The following is a 20,547-nucleotide window of genomic DNA, read 5'->3' as shown; positions in this document are numbered from 1 at the left end:
TTCTATACAATTCCATCATGATCTCTGTGCTTTTGTAATCTAAACCCTGATTGATAAAGGTGTGTGCCATTTGCCTTTTTTTACCACCCTATTAACCTGCCTTTCTGTGAAAGAAATTCAAAATTTCAGCACATAATCAGAGCATAACATGTATAAATGTATACACAATAGAGTGAAATAATTACTTTCATAAGAACATCAGATGAGAAATTAAAATAAATTGTCTCCAATAACACCAGCTTTGTGTTTGTACCTTTCTGTTATTAAAGTAATAGTGCTAAATGCTAAAATTAAAATAACATCTCCCATCTAACCAGCGACCAGAGTTTCAAAAGAACTAAAGTTGCATCTGAGCACCTTGCATTTCATCTTGATCATGGGAGCAGGGAGGGGGTTGTGGGGGTGAGGTCAAATCTTCATACTCCTATTACTTCTTTTCAAATCAGATTTTCACTTGGCAATTCTTGACAATTTACATGTCTCTATTGATGATTAAGTCTCATGTACAGCACATCAGAGATTAAATTAACTCAGGCCACAACAAAATAGTGTGTACCTTTACTCAAGGAAGGCAATATCTTCACGAAGGAGCATGAAGTAGATGAACTTAACTCTTCAGGCCAATACGTGACAGATATTTCCGACCACAGCCATATGTGAGGTCCAATCAATTGATTTTCCATTGATTCCTCTGATATTACTAATATTGCTGCCTCTTGCAGCTTGCCTCCACAGCATTATAGTTTTAGGTCCTTTATTTTTCCTTTCACTGTAACACATCATTGCTGACTGTTAGTGACCAAATTTTCTCAGGAGCCAATGGCCACTTTGCATTTCTTCAAGTGAATCCTCAACACGTTCTTTTAACACCTTTATTGTTGACCTGCTTCCTTTTGTCATCCACCCAGTTCTGATGAAAAACCTGCTTTGAAAAGCATATGCTGTCCAACCTGCCCAGCCTAACTGCTGAGCACTAATTATCACAGTCTCAATGTTTGTTCGATCAGTACTTCCTTATTAATGATCTTCTCCTGCTACCTAATAAAAGGTAAGGTCAAAAGTATCTTTGGTGATTTAAACTAACTGGGGTTCTCTCCTAACCAGAATTTCTGATGTTCCCCTCAGATAAATCAGCATCTCATCAACCAAAAGCAATTACAAAGTTATTTGGAACTCATAACTATATAATGTATTATTTTATATTTCATTCATATTTCAATCTAGTATTGAAGATTAAAAGAAAAAGGAACCTCATTCTTTACTTCCTGGATGCATTGTTAGTTCATACCACAAATATTGTGTTGTATTTCATTAACAGATAGATCTCGCTGCTTTCCTGTAAATTGGGAAAAAAGTAACATAATTGGAAGAGGAAAGATTTCTATAACATGTCCAAGTCTATCTTCTAGGTCAAAATGCTTTTAGTCCAATTGTGGATGCAGTTCTAGGAAATGAAGTGGGTAAGTAAGCAAAGTGTTGGGGCCCATGTGGACAGTGAACATAACATATTTATGTTTATATGGAAATAATAAAGCAGAGGGAAGAGCTTCCCAATAAAGACTATCGCAATGTGCAGTTCCCTTATTTCCTGTATCAAAACATTTAATAACCCTTTGTATGTCAATATTTATGACACTCAATAGCACTAAATAAGCACTTCTTATGTTAACACCTCAAAAATAATTAGTGAGTGGAGTTACTTGGAAAGGACAGGCTTTCTCTATTATTTCATTGGATGTGGGCAGTCAAAACTAGCACTTGTTGCCTTATCCTAATTCCCCTTGAATTGAAAGACTCGTTAGGCCATTTCAGAGCCAATCACATTTCTGTGGGTCTGAAGTCACATGTAGGTCAGACCACAGATCAAGCTGGGATGACAAATTTATTTTCGTAAAGGACATTAATGAACCAGATGGATGTTTAAAACAAGTTGACTTAAATGTTAGTTGTCATAGTCACTGGATTTCCTCCAGATTTATTGATTGAACTTAAATTCCACCATTTGCTATAGTGGGATTTGAAGCAATGTCCCCAGAGCATTAGCCTGGGATCCTGAATTACAAACAAGATCATTAATCCAGCGTCATTACCACTAGACCAGTGTCATTACCACTAATCCATTGGCTTTACCACTATGTCACCATCTCCTCAAACAATGAGCATTGTGGAAATATGATTATAATTTGAGAAAACTGTTGAGTTAAATGTACTATTTAAAGTGGCACAGTGGTTAGCACTGCTGCCTCACTGTACCAGGGACCCATGTTCAATTCTGGCCTTGGGTGACTCTGTGTCATTTGCACGTTCTCGGTGTGTCTGCTTGGGTTTCCTCCAGGTGCTCCGGTTTCCTCCCGCAGTCCAAAGATGTGCAGGTTATGTGGATTGGCCATGGTAAATTGTCCTTGAGTGTCCTAAGATGTGTAGTTTAGGGGGATTAGGAGGTAAACATGTGGGACTACGGGGATAGAGCCTGAATGGGATGCTCTGTCAGAGAATCGATGCAGATTTGATGGACTGAATAGCCTTCTTGTGCACTGTAGGGATTCTATAAGAGTTGTTTACACCTAATATAAATTGTGGAAAAACATTAATTTGGCTCAGCGAGTGTGAGCTGAATTAAAACACTTGGAGAGAAAGTGACAAACCACTATCTATCAGAAAATCAGGAAAATTGGACACTTTACGGTGAAGGAGAATTGATTTTTTAAAAAAATCTTATAATGAACAGGGCCTAAAGGTGGAAAGACACAATGGCTAGCACTGCTAATTCACTGCGTCAGGGTCCCAGTTCGAATTCTGGCTATGTGGAGATTGCACATTCTCCCTGTCTGCATGGGTTTCCTCTGGGTGCTCCGGTTTCCTCCCACGGTCCAAAAATGTGTGGATTAGGTGGATTGGCCATGGTAAATTGTCCCTTACTACAGTGGGGCTAGCTGGGGGAAATGCATGGGGTTAGGGCCTGGATGGAATTGTGGTCGGTGCAGACTTGATGGGCCGAATGACCTCATTCTGCTGTATATATATACGATTCTAAAGCGTCAGGACAGCAACACTCACATTGTAAATCTTATTTCCAAATCCAAACAAACCGGTCCATGATAGAATACCTTTTTTAGTGAAGAACGTGCCAAAGCATGCTTTTGGCCAGTTACTCCATACTTTTTTACTGTTACTTAATGAAACCCTCCTCTCCGGGCTTTCCCTCTGGTCTGAATAGTGACCTCTAGCGTGTAGAAACACCCTGGAAATTCCCAGCCTGATTCTCCACAAATCCAATTCATGTATCTATCGGAAAATGACTTTCCAAGAGACTACTGATGCCGTGCTCTTTAAATCGGGTTGTAACTCGCAATAGTTAACAGCGTCATTTTGGCGAATTAAAATAAAACAGAATTGTTTGGAAAAGACTTCGAAACGTATTCCACTGGGTCACCCTCTACGTGAAATCCTTTACAAAACAAAACTCCTTCATCAGCTACCAAGAAGTTAGCTGTTGCTAAGACTGGGATCCACTGGGATCTCATAATATACTCCCCAGTGTTAGTCGGGAAGCAAATTATACTCCATGCTGGTGATGCCGTGAAAAGCAGAGAAAGCTCCTCAATCAAAATTATTTTCCTAAGCGTAAGAGCTAAAACTCGTGTGTAAACACCTTCGCATTTAGGTCCCCCCCTCTTCACCCCCAATCACAAGTTTGCCAGCATAATGGGCAGACTCAGAAACAGGTTAATCGTCCTACCCTGCGGCAAAATGATGGCTGTTAAAGTCGGTTTTATTAACAGAAACGAACTGAATGGCTAGATTTTTTTTAAAAAAACAGAACTCAGTCCTTAACTTTATTGCCTTTGTGAAACACTGCGACTGAACCAATGCAACAGACAAGCGCTTTCGGGATTAATTGTAGGCAATTGCAGAGAGCTGCTTTCGGGATCTGTGAAGCGCTGCAAATGTTAAATTTGTGAAAAATCTGCATTTACGCAGTGAAAGCTGATGTCGTCCTCAGTGAAATTTAGAATCTGAGATTCGAATTCAGGTCCGATCCAAATGTTTAAAAAGAATGTTGCGGATTGCACAGTGGCAAAAGCTGGAGCGGGGAAAAGAATCCCAGCCAGCGGTGTGATTTATGACCCTCACACTCAGTTCTGACAGTCTATTATTTGTCGACTTACCGGAAGCCAGGATCAGGACAGATGTTGGGGTTAGGGCAGTCCAGGAACCCATTGTCCTTTCAGCTAACCGAACATGAACAATCCGGCTGCAAAGCCCCCAGCTCTCAATCTGTGCGTTTTACTTCCATTGTACAGGAATTGGTGATCTCCACATTTGGTGTGGAGATCATAGCAGGCAAAGAGCGAGATGAGCCTGAGTCATGATGTTGACGGGTTTAGGGAAGTTTGGAGGGGCGGGGGGTGGGGGGGGGATGCTGTGGGGAGGCGGGGAGTTGGGGGGTGTGGATCTTGGACGGGCTTTGCTGCAGGCGGATCTGCAGCCAGCTGTTCGGAACTTTTTGCCTTTAAACTCCAGCCACAAGGCTCAGTGTGGGGCCGCCCAGAAGGAAAACGTCAAAATCGAAAAACCCAAACACTGAAACTCTCCACATGTAAAAACGAATGGCACTCGCTCACACGAAATGTTCATTGGCCTCGAAACACAGGCGGCAAGGGGCTTACATCTCTTTGTAAAGCAAATGCTGGTGGATGTCCATTGAAGTTAGCATCAAGGTTTTAGCATCTGAACAGCTTTTGAAAACCGAGTTTTAGAAGCACCCCGCCTCATAGTGGTTCATCGAAGGAAAATAGCAAACTCCTTGAAACCCCGCACTTCTGCAGTTAATAATACACTTCATTTGGTGATTATATTTTATCTACATTCAAGTACTCTTGCGTTCACTCGGAAAGCAACCCTTTAAAACATATTTTTTCTGTTAGTTTATTGGAGGAAATCCAAAAGAATTAAAGAACTGTTCATCCCTAAATCGAAATGGATGTCAGTTTATAAGCTTCTCCGTGGATAAAAAAAACTCAAGGGACTTGAAATTAAATCAAAGCTTTGGTTCAAAATGTGGCAGGCATTTGATGCTGTGGAATGTGAAATTCGTGCTGTAAGCGGCTACTTTATTCAGTGCCCGGGAGATTTAGTTGGCTATAGATATAGATATATAATTTAGATATCAAAAGATTTCGAGTAAAGATCTGGAATTGTTTGCAGAAAATCAATATAGAAATACGATTGAAATATGACTTCCTTAAAAAAATCACATTTCAAAAGTATATTTACAACAGTGTCACCGCACAAGGAGGGACAGGATATTAAAAAAATGCAAATGTCAGTTAGGTGTGTTCGCTGTGAGAATTTACAGTTCAGGTGAATTCACGTATGCCTTAAAATATTCGGTTTTTTGCTGAAATCAGATGCAGAAAGGTTACATATATTCCATTTGTCTGATATTCTGATTGAAAACACAATTCATTGCCAGATGATTGGAGGTAATCTAGTTTGTCATTGTCAGGTGTTACATATTTCTATATGAAATATTGTGTCTTTTATATTTTATTGATGTTCTTGCTACACTTAAAGATTAAAACTATCACAAGCACACTGCGTGCTGTCTCTTGCCTTCTCATATGTGCTCTCAACTCCCTCAATTTTGTGGAACACAGATGCTGCCTGATCTCCTGAACATTACCAGCATTTTCTGTTTTCCCAGTATGGACTGAAGGCGCCCGTTTTTTTGGTCCAATGCAATACAGCACTGAAATGCAGCAGAAACAGATAGAACTAATTTAGTTATTTTTCACCCTCATTGATTTTCACTATTCCATGGCCAATGTAAGACCAGTAAGAAGTCTCATAACACCAGGTTTAAGCCCAACCAGTTTATTTGATAGTCATCCCACAAGCTTCCGGAAACGGTGTTCTTTCGTCAGGTGTGTGGTAGGTTGGACTTAAACCTGGTGCTGTGAGACTTCTTACTGTGTGTAGCCCAGTCCAACGCCAGCATCTCGACACAATGTAAAACCCTCAGAGCAAACTATTTGTCCCGCCATCTGTCAGCATTGCTTTTAAACTGAACCTTAAGGAAATTCGGTCTCCCATAATGGAGCAGTTGGCGTGGGGGATCATTTGAGCGTTAGTCACAGGATATGGGTGTCACTGGACGTGCTGAGATTTTCCAGCGTTTTCTTTTTTGGTTCTCCATCTCTATCTGCCTTTGAGAAGATGGCTGAGTCAGTTTAAAAGACTTTTAAGACAGTTAAAAGTCAACCACATCACTGGCGGTGTGGGATCACATAAAAGTCAGGCCAGGTAAGGACCGCGGCTATCCTTCCCTAAAGCCAATTCAGTAACTACATGATCACCATAACAGATGCAGGTCTCGTAATGCCAGTTTTATTTAATTAACTTTACTTAAATTCCCCAGCTATCCTGGTTTGATTTGTAAAGTACACTTTATTCTTCTTACTTCAAACGACCTACGCAGTAAATATAATGCCCACTCAGCCTTTTTAGATTACTTGGCTACCCTACAGTGAATATGGGTTACTGCATTTCTGTATAATGTTGGAAAAATGGTGTTTAATCGTAAAGTAGAACTATCTTCTCATTAATTAGATCTGGCTACTTTAACTTAAAGCTTTCAAGGAAAATTGCTTAGGATTAATCAGTGAGTTGATAAGAAGCGAGAGATATTATTTACCTGAACTCATCTGTCGCCCCGCCCAGAAAATCTGCTTAAGGCAATTGAAAAAAAGCATTCTGGCTATTGCGTTACTATAGATTTTAAAATGATTAAATCACATAGTTCGCGCCACAGGAGCACACCATACAAAGTACTGATGATCCCATAGTTTCTGTTTATAGATCAAAATGATTAAATTACAAATGCATCAAGTGCCCCTTTAAAACGATATTTCTGCTAATATCGTTAAATAGTTCGTGCAGTTGATTTTGTTTTAAAATGTACCAGAATTAACACCGGTTTAGTTGATCCATGGCATTCTTTTTACCTATTTTTCTTTGTAATGTGGAAGAAGGAAAGCTGACTAAATTCACTCAGGGTAAATTTACAATGTAGCCTCCCGACCTGGGACCGGCAGCGTACAGTTCAGGTTTCAATGAGTCGGAACCACACTTAGATTGGCTGGCTCCCGGCTGGCTGAGTCTGTAACAAAGTTGCCCAAGGGAGAGCAGCGTGAATATTTGGATACAGACGTGGGCGAAGCCTCTCTCAACAGTTGAAGAAAATAACGAGCTTGCAATTATGTAGGTCGTTTAACGACCCCATGACGTCCCAAAGGGCTCCCCGCAACCAATGAAGCGCTTCTGAAGCGAAGTTACTGTTAGAATGAGGAAAATCTAGGAGGCACTTTGAGCACAGGAACATCGCAGACAACAAGATCCTAAGATTAAGAGCCATTCGGCCCATCGATTCTGCTCTGGCATTCAATGAGAGATCCCCAAATCAGAACTGCTAAAGATGACAAGATAATCTGTTGCTGTTGAATGATGGACAAGTATTTACGGAGAATAACGGCCCTGATATTCTTCAAACTGTGCCATGGAATTCTTTTTACATTCGCTAGAAGGAGCAGATGGAGTCATTTTGACAACTAATCCAGGTTCTGACCGTGCAGCATTCTGCCAAGACTGGACAGTTGCTTGAGCCTAGTTTAAGTGCTCAAGTCAATGCAATGTGATTTTGGTTGACCCAACTGGCAAAATGAATTGTCAGGAAGAGCGACGGCTGTGGCTCAGTTGGTCTCACTCTGACCTCTGAGGAACAAGGCTCAGAAATTTGAGCACAGAATTCTCTGTTGCCACTCCAGCACAGTGCTGAGGGAGTGCTGCACAGTCAGAAGCACCATCTTTTGGATGAGATCCCTTCTGTTTGCTTGGGTGGATATCAAAGATCTCCTGGCCAATATTTACCCATCAATCAATATCACATCAAAGAAACTAGTAAATTTCACATTATCGTTTGTAGGAGTTTCTGTATACTTTTAAAAATTCATTTTATGGGATGGAGGCATTTCTGGCTAGACCAGCATTTTTTTATTGCCCATTCCTAGTTGCCCTTGAGATGGTGGTGGTGAGTTGTCTTCTTGAACCACTGCTGTCCCTGAGGTATAGGTATACCCACAATGTTGTTAGGGAGGGAATTCCAGGATTTTGACAGTGAAGGAATGGTGATATATTTCCAATTCAGGGTGGTGCGTGGCATGAAGGGGAACTTCCAGGTGATGATGTTCCCAGGTATCTACTGCTTTTGTCCTTATCTAGATGGTAGTGGTTGTCAGTTTGGAAGGTGCTGCCTAAGGAACTTTGGTGGGTTCCTGCAGTGCATCTTGTAGATGGTAACACAGCTGCTACTGTTCATCACTGGTGGAGGAAGTGAATATTTATGGAAGGGGTAGCTTTCAAAGAGGTAGTTTTGTCCTGCATGGTGTCAATGTTCTTGAATTCTGGTCCTGCAATCATCTAGACAAGTGGAGAGTATTCCATTACACTTCTACTTGTGTTTTGTAGATGGTGGACAGACTTTTGGGGAGTCAGGAGTGATTTATTTGGCAGTTATGGTTTCTTCAAAAGGAATAAGTGATCTGCAAAAAAGGAAGTGAAACCATAGGATCCCCTAATCCTGCAGAGCCCATTTCTAGCTCCTTCCTTAGATCCAGAAATATGATTGCCCTGGTAAACCTATTGTTCCAGCCTATTCTTCCTTCACAGAACAAAATTCTTCCTTTTTCCTCTCTTGTCCTGTTTCATCCCCCACATTCTTCATTTATGGACTAGTTAATGGCACAGTTTGTATAATATTAAGTGCTTAATAGTGATCGGAGTTTTCATACCACTTCACATTAATATAAGTTAATTAGGAGAACATCATATCTCATTTAAGTATTTAATATGTATGAAGAAGCATAAGGATTGAGTGATATTGGCAATTATAGAACATAAAACATTACAGTGCAATACAGGCCCTTTGACCCTTGACATTTGGCCCACATGTGAAACCAATCTAAAGCCCATCTAACCTACACTATTGCAATATCATTCATATGATTATCCAATGACCATTTAAATGCACTTAATGTTGGTGAATCCACTGTTGCAGGCAGGGTATTCCATGCCCTTACTACTTTCTGAGTAAAGAACCTACCTCTGACATCTGTCCTATATCTATCACCCCTCAATTTAAAGCTATGTCCCCTAGTGCTAGCCATCTCCATCTGAGGAAAAAGTCTCTCACTGTTCACCCTATCTAATCCTCTGATCATCTTGTATGCCTCTATTAAGTCACCTCTTAACCTTCTTCTCTCTAACCAAAACAGCCTCAAGTCCCTCAGTTTCCTCATAAGACCTTCCCACCATACCAGGCAACATCCTGGTAAATCTCCTCTGCACTCTTTCCAATGCTCCAATGCAGCAACCAGAACTGTATGCAATATTCCAAGTGTGGCCACACCAGAGTTTTGTACAGCTGCAACATGACCTCATGGCTCCAAAACTCAATCCCTCTACCAATAAAAGCTAACACACCATATGCCTTTTTGACAACCCTATCAAACTGGGTGCCAGCTTTCAGGGATCTATGCACATGGACACCGAGATCTCTCTGCTCATCCACAATACCAAGTATCTTACCATTAGCCCACTACTCTTTATTCCTATTACTCCTTCCAAAGTGAATCACTTCACACTTTTCTGCATTAAACTCCATTTCCCACTTCTCAGCCCAGCTCTGCAGCTTATCTATGTCCCTCTGTAACCTGCAACATTCTTCCGCACTGTCCACAACTCCACTGACTTTAGTGTCACCTGCAAATTTACTAACCCATCCTTCTACACCCTCATCCAGGTCATTTATAAAAATGACAAACAGCAGTGGCCCCAAAACAGATCCTTGTGGTACACCATTAGTAACTGAACTCCAGGATGAACATTTCCCATCAACCACCACCCCTGTGATCTTACAGCTAGCCAATTTCTGATCCAAATTGCTAAATTATCCTCAATCCTATGACTCCGTATCTCCTGCAATAGTTTACCAAGGGAACCTTATCAAATGCTTTACTGAAATCCATCAACTGCTTTACCCTTATCCACCTCTTTGGTCACCTTCTCAAAGAACTCAATAAGGCTTGCAAGGCAAGACGTACCTTCACAAAACCATGTTGACTATCCCTAATCAAATTATTCCTTTCTAGATGATTATAAATCCTATCTCTTATAATCCTTTCCAAAACTTTGCCCACAACAGAAGTAAGGCTCACTGGTCTATAATTGCCAGAGTTGTTGCTACTCCCCTTCTTAAACAAGGGGACAACATTTGCTATCCTCCAGTCTTCTGGCACTATTCCTGTAGACAGCGACGACATAAAGATCAAAGCCAAAGCTCTGCAATCTCTTCCCTAGCCTTCCTTGAATCCTAGGATAAATCTCATCTGGCCCAGGGGACTTAGCTATTTTCATACTTTAAAGAATTGCTAACACCTTCTCCTTATGAACCTCAATACCATCTAATCTAATAGCCTGTATCTCAGTATTCTCCTCAATAACATTGTCTTTTTTGTAAATTTTATAAATTGTAAATGAATGTAAGTTATATGTTGTGTCTAATTATGGCAAAAGGTATGGAAGGCAGAAAATTTTCTAATCAGAACCCAGTGGATCTATACTTTGAATGAGGACAGGGATATTGGATCCCCTATGATCTTTTCAATGGAATCTCCTCTTGTGAGTTGCAGCTGGGCTTTATGCCTTTGTATATTGTTCTTCTAAAGTTTGTATGAGAGTTTGATTTGGAACACATCCTTTATGCAAATAAAACCCTCCAGCAATTTCTCCGAATTTCCAAATCTTTAAGGTTACATCTTAACCAGCTTTGTAATCGCACTGCTAAACCGAGTTAAAGGTAACATGTATGTGTCATTTAAACTCTTAGAGGGACACAAGCTCTTTTATTTTGTAATGACATATTTTAGGATTTTTGTTTTTTCTGCCCAATCATTCAACTATTAGTGTTGTCTCTTTTTCCCAGTTGAGAAGCTATAGTCAGAATACATGGATGGCACAGTGGTTAGGACTGCTGCCTCACAGTGCCAGGGACTTGGGTTCGATTCCTGGCTTTGGTCACTATCTATGCAGAGTTTGCATGTTTCTCCCTGTGTCTGCGTGGGTTTCCTCTGGGTGCTCTGGTTTCCTCCACAGTCCAAAAGGCATGCTGGTTAGGTGCATTACCCATGCTCAAGATCTCCCGTGTCCAAACAGATGGCAGAGTGTGGCATCTGGGGGATTTTCACAGTAATTTCAGTACAGTATTAATGTAAGCCTACTTGCGGCACTAATAAATAAACTTAGACTTAAAAATCATAATGTGATCAAAGAACAAAGAACAATACAGCACAAGAACAGGCCCTTTGGCCCTCCAAGCCTGCACCAATCATGTGTTCCTAACTAGATCATCTGTTTGTATCCCTCTATTCCCAGCCTGTTCATGCGGCTATCTAAATAAGTCTTAAATGATCCTAGCGTGTCTGCCTCAATCATTTCACTTGGTAGTGCATTCCAGGCCCCCACTACCCTCTGTGTAAAATATGTCCCCCACATATCCGTATTGAACCTTGCCCCTCCCCCCCCTTTACCTTGAACTTGTGACCCCTTGTGTTTGTCATTTCTGACCTAGGAAAAAGCTTCCAACTGTTCACCCTATCTCTGCCCTTCATAATTTTATAAACTTCTATTAGGTCGCTCCTCAACCTCCATCTTTCCTAGGGAATCAACCCTAGTTTACTCAATCTCACCTCATAGCTAATACCATCCCTACCAGGCAACATTCCAGTAAACCTTCTCTGCACTCTCTCCAAAGCCTCTGCATCCTTCCGGTAGTGTGGCAACCAGAACTAATCGCAGTATTCCAGATGTGGCCTAACCAGCTTTCTAACTGCAACATCACATGCCAACTTTAATACTCTATGCCCTGTCCAAAAATGGCAAGCATGCCATATGCCTTCTTCACCACCTTTTCCACCTGTGCTGCCACCTTTAAGGATCTATGGACTTGCACACCCAGATCCCTCTGTGTGTCTATATTCCTCACGGTTCTGCCACTTATTGTGTGGCTCCCTCCTGCATTAGATTGATCAAAATTCATCACTTTGCATTTATCTGGATTAAATTTCATCTGCCATTTCTCCGCCCAATTTTCCAGGTTATCTATATCCTGCTGTATTCTCTGCCAGTGTTCATCACTATCTGCAACTCCAGCAGTCTTTGTGTCATCCGCGAACTTACTAATCAGACTAGCTACATCTTCTTCCAAATCATTTATATATGTCACAAATAGCAGAGGTCCCAGTACAGAGCCCAGTGGAACACCACTAGTCACAGACCTCCAATCAGAAAAAGACCCCTCTACTGCTACCCTCTGTCTTCTATGGCCAAGCCAGTGCTGTAGCCATCTAGCTAGTTCACCTTTGATCCCTTGTGATTTAACCTTTTGCATCAGTCTGCCATGAGGGGCCTTGTCAAATGCTTTATAAAATCCATGTAGACGACATCCACAGCCCTTCCCTCGTCAATCATTTTTGTCACTTCCTTAAAAAACTCAACCAAACTTGTGAGGCATGAACTCCTATGTACAAAACCATGTTGTCTATTGCTAATGAAACTATTCAGTTCTAAGAGTCTTCTCCAACAATTTCCCTACCACATACATCAAGCTCACTGCCTATAATTACCCGGGTTATCCTTGCTACCTTTCTTAAATAACAGGACCACATTTGCTATCCTCCACTCCTCTGGGGCCTCACCTGTGTTCAATGAAGAAACAAAGATTTCTGTTCGAGGCCCAGCAATTTTATCTCTTGTCTCCCTCAGTAATCTAGGACAGATGCCACCTAGCCCTGGGGATTTGTCTCCCTTAATGCTTCCTAAAACACCTAAAACTTCCTTGTAATTGCGATTTGTTCTAACAAATCTACACATCCCATCGGGCAGGGGTCAACATGGCAATGTGAAAAGGGAAATGTATACAATTAATTTATTTGAGATTTTCTTTGAAGAAATGCGCTGTGCTTTTGAGAAGTAAGAAGTCTCACAACACTAGGTTAAAGTCTAACAGATTTATTTGGTAGCACAAGCATTCGGAGTGTCACTCCTTGGTCTTTTAGGGTCTTTCAGGTCAAACCAAATAGACAAACTCAAATTAAATTCGGACAAAGTAAAAGGGGCAGCTCCCCAAAAGGAAGGGGAACAGCCTGAACAAAAACAAAAGTACAAACAAAACTTAAGACACATTAAATCAAAATGTGATTGTCAGTGTCTATAAGGCACCCCAGCCCCTGTGGTGCCCAGCGGGCATGGAAGGCGTCAACTGCGCCCGCAGACACCACATGCTCCCTCTCTAGGGACACCTGGCCGCGAACGTAGCTGCAGTAGAGGGGCAGATGGTCGGGATGGACGATCCCGTCAATTGCCCGCTGCCTGGACCTATTGATGGCGCATCCTGCCAGGAGTGTCACTCCTTCTTCAGGTGAGCGAGGAGTTGTGTTCACAAACAGGGCATGTGTAGACACAAACTCAATTTGCAAGATAATGGTTGGAATGAGAGTCGTTATAGGTCTCCACATCATTTCTGAGAAGTACAAGGGTCAGTATATGGACTATGACTTTAAGTGCTGTTGGTTGCGAAAGGCGCGCTGCGCCTTTAAATGCTGCAGCGGCGGCTGCGCACTATTGATCGGTGGATGATGGCAGACCGGGCCGGGCTGGAGGAAGATGAAGTACCGGCGGCGGTTAACCCAGCTCCGGGGCTTGAGGCGGAGGTGGAGCCGGAGCTGGAGCTGGGGCCCGGGCCTGAACCAGAACCTGAACCCGACTTAAGCCACACCTCGGGCATCAAAAGCACGGTAGTCGGCAGCGAGGAGGCGGGGAGAGGGGAACAGCCCGGCCTCAGGCCCCGGGCCCTGGGACTGGGGAAGCTGGTGATCGGTCATCCCTCCCTCCCTCTGGGGTTTGCAGCTTGGCCTCGGGAGTGGGTTCCCGGGGAGTAGGGCGGGTGTGGCGACTCCCGGGGAGTGTCAGGGCGGCTTGCTGCCCACAGGTTGAGTTCAGACTCAGCTGGACTGGCACTGGGACTAGATTGAGTCTCACTCCCTATTGAGTACAGTACAGTTGGTGCATGTGTCTTTTACTTTCCAGATTCTACACTGTTTAGTATCCCTTTATTTAATCACGTGCACCAAATCAGTGACACAAAGTAATTATTCAGTAGTTACACCTAAACTCAGACATGCCCAGTTTTCTCTTACATGAAAACAAAACTCTGTCATTTTCTGTGGCACAGTTAGATTGTCAAGCTTTCAGGTATAGACCCTTCATTTCTTGGCTAATTTTTTTTTCAATTCCTCTGTCCAGCTAGAGTGCTCAACGCATTTGTGTTTATGTGCCCATGGACAAATCTTCCCAGCAGTTTCAATTTCACTTCTGCACAGAGTAGATTACATATCATTTGGCCCATCTGGTCCATATCAGTGTTTATCCTCTTTCCTCAGCCAAACCTACCATTTTAACCATCTATTCTCTTTCCCTTTGTGCTTGGCTAGTTTTCCCTTTAAATTCTTATTTGCCTCAACAACTTTGTGATAGTGCATTCTACAATCTTGCTGCTCTTTGGATAAATAAATTCCTTCTGAGTTCCCTATAGGATTTCTTGGTGATTGTAGTATATTGACAGTCTCTAGTTATGCTTTTCCCTGTGAGCTGCATACTTCCTGTATCCACCATATTAAATACTTTCATAACTTCAAAGATATCTGCTGGATCACCCTTCAGCCTCCCAGAAGAGAAGAGCCCCTGAAATGCATGGGTATACATGTTAATTGTGGCTGACAACTTGTGTATTGTCTATGCATTTAAAGTGACAGTGTCCAGGAATTGGTTTAGACACTAACTTGACACTTTGTGTTATGAATTGGAGCCAGCTTTGCATTGTTACTAAAGTTGCAATGTAATGCAAATTTGGATTCTGAAGCAGACTGGACAGTGGAGCAATAGGCAAGGAGCTCTGTGCATGGCTGTTGCCAACTTTATATCAGTGAGTTCTCCTATTTGGCTGCTGGATGTTATTTGAAGACTGGAGAAGTCAGAATCTATCCAAGGATAATCCTTTGATGTATGATCTTTGTGTCTATTGATATTGGAAAAGATGCATCAATTATGTTTGACTGTGCTGCTAGCAATCACCACCTTGGTTTGAGCTTTGGCATTCCTACGTTCTATCCTTGAGGCTGGTTTTATTGGCAGTACTGGAAAGGTATCAGTGCTTGAAGGTACACTTTTATGGTGTTAGTTTTGGGATGCAAATTGAATGAGGGAAGGAGCGGTTGAAGGCTGTTACCCAGCTACTTGAAGGAATTACTGATGACGGTTGTCATTGAAGTAACATTGCACACTCTCTTCGCTGTAACATGGTGACATAACACTTCAAAAATTTACCAAACATTTAACGGACCTGAGCTGCCTTTGTGTAATACTCATGACTTCAGACTGTTATCATAATATTACTGAACTGAAGGCCAAACTCTTAGCAACCTGGGGTTGAAGAGAGTGGAAATACTGAAGTCATGAATATAGGAAAGGCAATGGTTATCAGGAAAAAGCAGCTGATGGATAGCTTAAGATTGGATAGGGAGAGATTAGGGAAAAAGATTTAACAGTTGGAGTAGGGTATTTGAGGGAATAATTCAAGACTCTTGAGCATCTCCAGTTTTAACTACATAATTTTGATGGCTGTATCTTGAGCTGTCTAAACCCTTTGCTCTGGAAATCCTATCCCAGATCAATATGCCTATCTAGCTTACTTTCTTCCTAAGATGCACCTTAAGACTTGCCTCTCCAGGCTTTTTCAGATGGGGAGATGAAATTGGAATTGAGTTTGGATTTGTTAGATTGAGGTAGATCAGAGTACCTTGTGAAGGAAGTGCCTGGAGGAGGGGATGTATATTTAAAGCGTTGCTGGAAGATGGGGATTCTTTTACCAACAATTGATTTAAAATAAAACACTTGGACTATCCAACAGGAGATTTCTCATGTTGGGAAGGCTCTATAATGCTGCCGCATGATTAGACAGCATAATAAAAATATGTGCATTAAAATCGACTTGGAAACATAAAGTCACATTTTAACTTGGAATTCCTAAAAGAACTGTTTGATGGTTTGTGTGCTGATGAGAATTTTAATATACAAGATTTGTTTCTCTGCCCTCCATTCAGGATTGAAAGTGGCACATAGTGCAGATGTTCAACTTTTAATAACTGGAAGTCAATTTTGGTAGTGTTTGGATTTAACCAGCACACATACTTGGAGTACCAAGTATAATATTCTTAACTGTATGTATTTTAATATTCTGTATTTGTTTTGGAAAATATCCAATGCAAACTTCCACAATTATACTGCTGGTGTTGAGACATCGAAATTAATGTGACCAAGTCTTTGGCTGGTACTACAGGGAAAACTTAATGCTCTAGCCGGCTCTGTTTCCAAACTTCTGCTTTTGCTGTTAACAGGATTAAAAATGGTCTATATCATCCATATAAATAATACCTGCACACCAATGTTCAATTGTACCAGACTAAAATACTCTTCAAATTAGAACATAGAACTCTACAGTGCAGAAACAGCCCTTTGGTCTATCAAGTCTGCACTGACCACAATCCCACCCAGGCCCTATCCCCATATCCCTACACATTTACCCACTAATCCCTCTAACCTACACATCCTAGGACACTAAGGGGCAATTTTAGCATAGCCAATCAACCTAACTTGCACATCTTTGGACTGTGGGAAGGAAACCACAGCACTGGAGGAAACCCATGCAGTCACGAGGAGAATGTGCAAACTCCACTCAGACAGTGACTCAAGCCAGAAATCAAACCCAGGCCCCTGGAGCTGTGAAGCAGCAGTGTTAACCACTATGCTACTGTGCCACCCCAGTGGTAAAATTATCATATTAATTAAGACCATATTAATTACCATATTAAAATTACAGCATGGTAAAATTACCATATTAAGTCCTGATTCCAAATAAGCAATGGCACTAGTGGTTTCTAAAGTTGATTTAATAAATATTTGTATACAGAATTACCTGATACCAAGGGATAAAAATGCATGATTCACCCATGCCCTAGCATTAAACAACTTTCTCTAGTTTCTCTGATCTCACCTCGCACATTCTGGTCCCCATCTTATCAAAGAGACTTGTCTCCTGCTACTTCAACCATAATTCCATTGAACTGCTGACCACTCAACTTCCAGATATTGTTAACTGTTCTTGCTCATTGTAAGTGATGGCAGAAGATTTAAAGGAGAGAGGGACAAACAGCTGCCCCATTTCCAACCTCTTTTTGCTCTCAGTCCTTGAGTGTATTATTGTCACCTTTTCCCAGAACTCCTGTTTGAATCTAGGTTTCTAGCTTTGCCACAGTACCAAAGTGGCTCTTATCAAAATCGGAGCATTACTGTGACAATGGTAAACCTTCTTTCCACATTCTTGTTGAACTGTCTGCAACCTTTGTTACAGTTGACCATACCATTTTCCCCCTGTCTCTCCCCACTGTTGTCCAACCATTATTTTCTGTTCAGTTGTAGCCAGCAAATCACTTGCAATGACTTCTCTCCCCTCTTTCCCCCACTGTTCTCTGCAAAGTGCTCCCTTATATCTCATCCAAAAGTAGTGTTAGTTTTCACAGATGCTGACAACACCATATCTTTGTCCAACACCACTCTTGATGACTCCATTGTTTCTAAATTATCAGATTCTTTGCTTATCCAATATTGGATATCAGTTGAAATGTCTTTAATTAAAGTATTGGGAAGATTTGAAGTCATTATGTTCAGTCCTTGTTCCAAATGGTGTTCCCTAGTGACCAACCTCATCCCTTTCCCTGGCAACTGTCTAAACCAGACAGCTTGTGACCTTGATGCCATATTTGACTCCCAAGATGAGCTTCCGTCCACACTTGTGCTGTTAGTAAGACCTGTCTATTTCTACCTCCATAAGGTCACTAGACTTTGCGCTTGTCTTAGTCCTGCTGCAGCTGCAAACCTTATTCATGCCTTTGTTACCTTTTGGCTGAGATCAAGTGTAGTATCGACATGCTGTACTTGGTTGAAGTCCTAAGGTTACATTTTAGCTTCATTGCTGCAATTTTTACAAGCAGCATCTCGGCCTTTTGGCTAAGGTGCAGATGAGATCAAGCCTTCAAGGAGGAGCTATGCCTACTCCAATCAGCTTGAATCATGTAGATCAAGCCCAAGACGAGGTGAGAGCCCTGTCTTGTCAGCTTGGGTCGGGACTGTCTTGCTTGTTGAGACTCTGTATTGGACTTGATTTGATTGAATTGGATTAACAAAAAGACTGGTCTATTCTTTTGCTCTGCTGGCTGACTTCCCACATTGTATCCTTTTGTAAATGTAAGGTAAACTAAAATTCTGCTGCCTGTCATTATTGCATGCTCATTGATTTACACTGGCTTTTCGTCAAGTGAAATCTTTTTAAAATCTTACTTGTTTTCAGGTTCCTCAATGGCCTTGTCCCTCAATCTTTAATCTTCTTCATCGCTACTATTTGTGCTTTTCTAATTCTGGACTCTTGAACATTCCTGATTTTAACTGTGGCTGTGCTTTTCATTGCTCTGGAAATCACTTCCTAAGTCCTTGTGTCTGTAGGGCTCATTCTTCCTTTTTAAGATGCACATTTCTCACCATTTAGCTTGATCTCCATTTGTTCTTGATGCTCTTGAAGTTTTATTACATTACATTAAGTCATTAACATTTTTAATGTGCCATTTTTTAATCAATGTAAAGATAACGGAAAACAAGACTTGCTTATCGAAGAAAATGGAGATCAGTGTGTCAGAAGCAGAAAAACGAACTGGAAAAAATGCAGTGAACATGCAGGAAATTTATACAGTGTACCTCATTGAAACAAGGTATGTGCATGTACATAATGAAATTTAGTTTTGCTTTACAGTAGTTTCATGTGGTGAATACACAAATGACCTTTGTTTGACGATACAAGCTGTCATTTTAACAGATTTTGCTACGTAACTAGTGATATGTCCAAGTTTTGATAGACACACAGGTCTCTTTTTCAAAGCTTCTAATTAATTCTTTATAACATGATGCTGTTGCTTTTGTATTGTACTGGGAATATAAGACTTTTAAGTGAGCAGCTGAAAGATCACTTGTCAGGTCTGTTATGACTGAATAGTTAATGATTGCTCAGACTTGGGGTACAGCCATTGTGATTTCTTCTGCGTAAATGAAAGTGTAATTGGAACTTAATATTGTAATAGCTATCCTGTAATGTTCTTAACTCACGTTTGTCCAAGTTTTTTATAAAAATCACAATTTATGTCAGCATTTGGCCAAGACAATGCAGCAGGAATGGAAAATTAACAAGTTTCTTTTTTGTGTTGCTTGCTGGACTGTGGCAATTTCTTGCATTTAAAAAGTAAGGTGTCTCATTTACGGTAATAAAAGTTGGGGGTCTGCTCAGCTTCAGCCTACATTTGGGATTGAAAAATGAAGCAAGCTTTAAGTAATATCAATATTTGATTATGCAGTTTCTGATCTTTACACTTTCTAATTCCTAGATAGCTCCAGCCTTTTGTGTGGACTGTTCCCCTGATTGATGCAATGAGCATTCCAGTGTCCATTTGCTTTCTGTTTAATACATTTATATTTTTTAAATGTGTGCCATATGCTTAAACTATTATGTAATTTCCAAATAAATTCTTTTAATGTAATATGATTTTAGGAAAAATTGAACAACTGCATAGAGGTTAAGAACATTAAAACATTAGAAACTTTCCATATCCCTTGATACCACAAGACCAAAATTCTGTCCCATTTAGCTTTACCATATTCAGTGACCTGTTCACCATCCTCTAGGGTAGAGCATTCCAAAGATTACTCACCTTTTGAGTGAAGCAATTTCTCCTTATCTCGGTCTTAATTGAGATGAGGAGGAGAATGCCCCTTTGTTCTTTAATACTGGAGAGTAAGCTTTGTTGCACTCTACCATTTCAAACAATTCTTACTGCTACTATATTAATGTGGCTCAAATTTGATTACATTTCTAGTTGTTAAAATACTTGTACAGCTGTTATGTACACTTGCTATATAAGCATTTCAAGGTTAGTGATAGCACTTACATGAAGCATCTTGTGTTGGATACTGTATATAGATGATCATAGGCTTGGCAAATCCTCCCCAATGTCCTATTACACCTCTTGACCTTGAACAGCTAGTTGCATACATGTCTTACCTTCTATAAGTTAGAATGCAGATGGCCTAAAGGGAAAGAGAAACTTGCTGGATGTCAGATGTCTACTGCAAGAGCTTGTGTGCCATAGCCTACAGCATCCATAATTGTGCTATACGACAAGCCTTGTTCTTTGCAGACCGGACATAAACATGCCATGCCTGGTTCAACTAAACAAAATAGGTGACAGCCATTCTCATTCACTTTTTTCTCCAGGG

General features: G+C 41.0%; 2 protein-coding genes across 2 annotated transcripts in view; one reads left to right on the top strand and one right to left on the bottom strand.

Moving 5' to 3' along the window:
- tgfbr2l (transforming growth factor beta receptor-like) overlaps window positions 1-4,382 on the bottom strand; it is a 54,322-nt gene extending 49,940 nt beyond the window's left edge. The window contains exon 1 of the mRNA XM_080199242.1: window positions 4,170-4,382. Within this exon, the coding sequence (XP_080055368.1) occupies window positions 4,170-4,221 (52 nt within the window). The 5' untranslated portion in view covers window positions 4,222-4,382. The remainder of the gene's footprint in view (window positions 1-4,169) is intronic.
- Window positions 4,383-13,733: 9,351 nt separating this feature from the next.
- The window catches only part of snx4 (sorting nexin 4), a 54,109-nt gene continuing 47,295 nt past the window's right edge, over window positions 13,734-20,547 (top strand). The window contains exons 1-2 of the mRNA XM_080199241.1: window positions 13,734-13,910; window positions 18,868-18,992. Coding sequence (XP_080055367.1) covers window positions 13,749-13,910; window positions 18,868-18,992 — 287 coding nt within the window. The 5' untranslated portion in view covers window positions 13,734-13,748. The remainder of the gene's footprint in view (window positions 13,911-18,867; window positions 18,993-20,547) is intronic.

The sequence above is a fragment of the Carcharhinus amblyrhynchos genome, chromosome 11, assembly GCF_965287045.1.
Source record: "Carcharhinus amblyrhynchos chromosome 11, sCarAmb.v2.hapA, whole genome shotgun sequence".
Classification (NCBI taxonomy): domain Eukaryota; kingdom Metazoa; phylum Chordata; class Chondrichthyes; order Carcharhiniformes; family Carcharhinidae; genus Carcharhinus; species Carcharhinus amblyrhynchos.
This window is presented reverse-complemented; position numbering and strand designations above follow the sequence as displayed.